Source organism: Pinus tabuliformis, chromosome X (assembly GCF_031772625.1).
Source record: "Pinus tabuliformis cultivar Carrire ecotype Pingquan chromosome X, CPIR1, whole genome shotgun sequence".
NCBI lineage: Eukaryota > Viridiplantae > Streptophyta > Pinopsida > Pinales > Pinaceae > Pinus > Pinus tabuliformis.
This window is the reverse complement of record NC_142308.1, coordinates 1,648,609,357-1,648,613,561: the sequence shown is the minus strand read 5'-3', so window position 1 is coordinate 1,648,613,561 and position 4,205 is coordinate 1,648,609,357. Positions and strand designations below refer to the sequence as shown.

Sequence of the window (4,205 nt, the reverse complement as noted above, 5' to 3'; positions counted from 1 at the left end):
GTATTTTTTGAGTCAATTATTATGTCTACCCATACCAAAGAATAACGTTTCACTTCTTCGTATTGTATTACTTTTCAGTTAAATTATTACACAAAATTAATAACAATATGAATCCAAATAATAATAATTCTGATAAAATAAAAAAAAATGCCTCTCACCAAAATACATTTTTAAATATCAAGTCTAAACTGAAATCTAGTTGGGCCATAACTATTGCATTCCATAATAGAACAGTATAAGTGTATTCATATTGTTAAGGGATCTGTTATAATGAAATTCTTAAAAAATTTAAGCAGTATAGGTCTATTTGTTACAGTGATTTTGTTAAAAGTACTCTTACCTATAAGCATTTACCTACAAGTCCGAAAATATCCGTCCTGTAAAAGCTGTTTAACTCAAAATTGCAGTAATATATCCGTAACATAACTCCTGTAGAAGTTGTTTAACTCAAAATTGTAGTAATTTCTTTTTCTGCATGAATACTGGCAATTTTCATCTTTTGAAGTTTGAAAAATCCTTAATATAATTGAGAATGTATGAACATAACAAGGTAGAACAGAACTTGACCAGGTCAGCACCTTTGCTATGTATACGGTGGTAAAACATCCTTAACAAACTCAAAGGATATTTAAAGTCAAGTACCAATATAAACTATTCAAAACCTTGACCGCTCATCTGTTAATATAGTATACAGCACATCACAGCATGATTATGTATCTGATTTAAGTGCCCTGCTTTCTTCTAAATCTTCTTTGGAAGAAGCAACCACTTTGGATGGCTGGTTCGCAAAAGCTTCACTGTTGTTTTGTTTTCTCGCGGTATTAGGCATGGGATTTGGAAGCATTTTCAATATAATTCCCATGGCTATCAGAAGCAATCCAGTTGCGTGCTTCTCCGTGATAGGCTTTGTGAATATGATATATGATAGAAGCAATGTTACCGCCTTTCTCGCCGTTGTCACCTATACAATTCAACCAAAACACAATCTTAGTAAGCGAATCTCCATTCTCCATATTAAATTTAGCATCTTGATTACCAGAATGGCCATGATCCGATCTGTAACAAACCATGGCAGTTGTGGCAGCTCCGAAGATTGCTATTAAACACAGAACAGACAGCTGGCCTACGAAGGTGGCTGTTGCTTCGAATATCAGCACGAGATAAACATACAAGTGCTGCCATAGATCAGAACAGAAAAAACCAAAAACAGTTTCAGAAATAATAACAATTTTTTCACAAAAGACGACTATGGCTAGACATTTCAGGAACTGGTAAACTTTATTTCAAAACCCAAATATCTGAATAGAAATTAACAGCAAATAGCATATACTTGTGAGCAGGCTTCCCAGGCTTTGAAGAGCTCTCCAGTCAAAATCATTGGAGGAATCAAGAAGGGGAGTCCCACAGCAGTAGAGCAGAACAGCATTTCCATCTGGGAACATCAATGACAATATTTCTCAGTAGATATTATTAAGCAGGTTGCGTTGAGTCTTATATTATCCAAATAATATAAAATTAAATAAATAATCAATTCACAATTGTTTTGCGTTAGGGTTTTCCAGGTATGGACCATACTTGTGTAGTAGAAGGATTCAGAGTAAATATGGCCTCTTGCAAGTTACCCAAAAAGGCATCCAAAATCAGAGCTCCACAGACCATAATAACTCCCCAGACACTGAAATTTGGGGATGTTTGGGCATCTGCCAGTGTGAAGATTATCAAACCAACGACAAGCAACATCGCCGCGATGTATTCCTCCAAGGGATACTTTCGCCTTAAGCCTGGTATAAAGGCTCCCATAATCATAACAGGCAAAACCTGTAATGGTTCAGATTTATCAGCCATTGTAGAAACCTCAAAAGAAATATATCGTAAACTCAATGAATATATATATAGAAACCCTACCTTGGTGGACTTGAACATGATTTGGGCCGGATAATTAAGAAACATTAGAGATCCCTTGGTTAATCCTTGTGACCCCATGAGTACAGCAGAGAGGTTTACGTATATTTTCCATGGATTTTGTATATCCCTTATTCTGAAGCCATTGAGATAGATAAGCGCCAAATACACAAATCCTTGTATAAAGGTGAAATACCATCCATAGCTGCACCGATCATAAACAAAACAAACGAATCGTTGATTAGGTCGGGATGCATTCTTACAAGTTTGTCAGAGATATGCTCTAAAAGGATAGTAAAAGTCATTTGAGTAAATTAGATATTTTGATAGTTGGTCCTTTTTCACAACTAAATTGGGTATATGTTGGGCAGAGTAGGGCTCAGAGTACAGAAGAAGTTTCCACCAATATTGGACAGTCCTAGTATCTCTTGGTGGATAATCGGGTAGTTGTTTTACTGGTTTCAAATCCCGAGAGTATACCATAGCCTATCATAGTAAGGCTGGAATGATAGGCATCTTGCTAGGTTGAACTATGAGTTTTTAATATATGTGGTTTGTCAGATCCCAACCCAGGTCTAGTTTCTAGGCTGAACTATGAGTTTCTGATATATGTGGCTTGCCAGATCCAAGCCCAAATCTAGATCCTAGATTGAACTATGAGTTTCTGATATATGTGGTTTGTGAGATCCTGGCCCACGTCTAGGTCCTAGGCTGAACTAGAGTTTCTGATATGTGGCTTGCCATATCTTAGACAACTCCTAGGTCCTATGCTGAACTATGAGTTTCTGATTATGTGGCTTGCCAGATCTCAGCCCGGGTCTAGTTCTTAGGTGGAACTATGACTTTCTCATATATGTGGTTTGCTAGATCCCGGCTGAGGTCTAAGTCCTAGGCTAAACTATGAGTTTCTGATATATGTAGCTTGGGAGAACCTGAAATCCTGACCCAAGTCTACGTCCTAGGCTGAACTATGAATTTCTGATATATGTTAGCTTACTAATTGTTGCATATACCTGACAAAGTTGCTAGCTCCCCATTTTTTATAAACCTTTGAAAATAATAAACCATAGATAAAAAAAAATGGGCCATACAGATAGTTAAATTAACCTACAAGTAAAATGCTATCACCAAACTTTCTCAAACTACAATTTGAAAAAACAAAACCAAAAAATCTATAAATTCCACATTACCTGAATTGTAATCTATTATACACGTATTCCTGCATACAAGGATTCAAAACTAGCGTTAGTTCTTCAGGTTCAGAGAATTTATTGTTTTCTTCCCACAATGAGCGACTTCAAACATTAAACTCTGTCATCAATAACCGCGTAGCTGAGTTCAAACCATGGCAATAATGAATATCTTGAATATCACAATGTTTACTCCATCAAAAACCTAATGTAGTACCAGTAAAGCTATTGTTAATGGCAGATTCAGGGAGATAGAGTACCTCACAAATTCCATTCACCAAATACCCAAAGAAGAATCCCGCAGCGCAGATGAGGAGCTGAAGCCATTTTGGTTTACCTGTTAAGGTAATACCCAACAGATTCATAGAAGGATTGCTGTCATTTAAATTCCCTTCACGACCCATGGTCTGAGAGTAATTACAGACCAATGGTGCAGAAGCGCATCCGCCTCCTTCCAATTAGGAGCTTAGCAAACCTAAACCCAACAAAATGAGCGATCATGGCCATACAAAACGCAGCTTAAACAAATCTCGCAAACAATTTATGAGGGTGTGTGGGTTGTGCAGTTGACTTTGTCATTTGGTTTTCCTCCGAAGTATCCGGTTCTGGGATTGGTGATATATAACTGCCATTAATGGCTGGCATGAAAAAATGCGTCGTTATGACCAAATGTCATTTGTCATGGAAGAGACAGATTGCAAAACCATTTTGAAGCTGCTCTTTAACACAAGGATCATAATTGGCAACGATAGAAACAATCAAAATATATATATATATTTATGCTCATGCATGCATATGGATCATAGTCATGTAACGGTAGAATCAATAAATATATATTTATAGTAAATTAAGGATATTTTTATTTATTAAATCATGCATGCATGCACATGGATCATAGTCATGTAACGGTAGAATCAATAAATATATATTTATAGTAAATTAAGGGTATTTTTATTTATTAAATCATGAGATGATCAGATTTCTTAGGTAGCAAAAACCATTTTGAAGATGTTTTTTTAATTGGCTTCAACGGTTTGGAAGATATATTTATTTTAGTGGTTTTAACAGCTTTGTTCATTATGGTAACTGCCTTATTAATTGCTTTTTATTATT

General features: G+C 36.0%; 1 protein-coding gene across 1 annotated transcript; it reads right to left on the bottom strand.

Moving 5' to 3' along the window:
• Positions 1-678: 678 nt before the first annotated feature.
• On the bottom strand, positions 679-3,803 carry LOC149146352 (UDP-galactose/UDP-glucose transporter 4-like). Its single transcript, XM_089446694.1, has 7 exons — positions 3,353-3,803; positions 3,093-3,121; positions 1,906-2,107; positions 1,576-1,818; positions 1,331-1,432; positions 1,068-1,175; positions 679-961 (listed from the first exon to the last, which is right to left on the bottom strand). The coding sequence occupies exons 1-7, from the start codon at positions 3,494-3,496 to the stop codon at positions 710-712; spliced, it is 1,080 nt and encodes a 359-aa protein (XP_089302820.1). The 5' UTR covers positions 3,497-3,803; the 3' UTR covers positions 679-709.
• Between the last annotated feature and the right edge of the window lie 402 nt (positions 3,804-4,205).

Bases quoted from the DNA above. Each gene is read 5' to 3' on its own strand.
- LOC149146352 (XM_089446694.1), bottom strand. From the start codon at position 3,496: ATGGGTCGTGAAGGGAATTTAAATGACAGCAATCCTTCTATGAATCTG. The intron at 2,108-3,092 runs GTAATGTGGAAT...TGATCGGTGCAG, and splicing joins TATAATAGATTACAATTCAG to CTATGGATGGTATTTCACCT. The intron at 1,176-1,330 runs GTATATGCTATT...GATCTATGGCAG, and splicing joins CCTGGGAAGCCTGCTCACAA to CACTTGTATGTTTATCTCGT.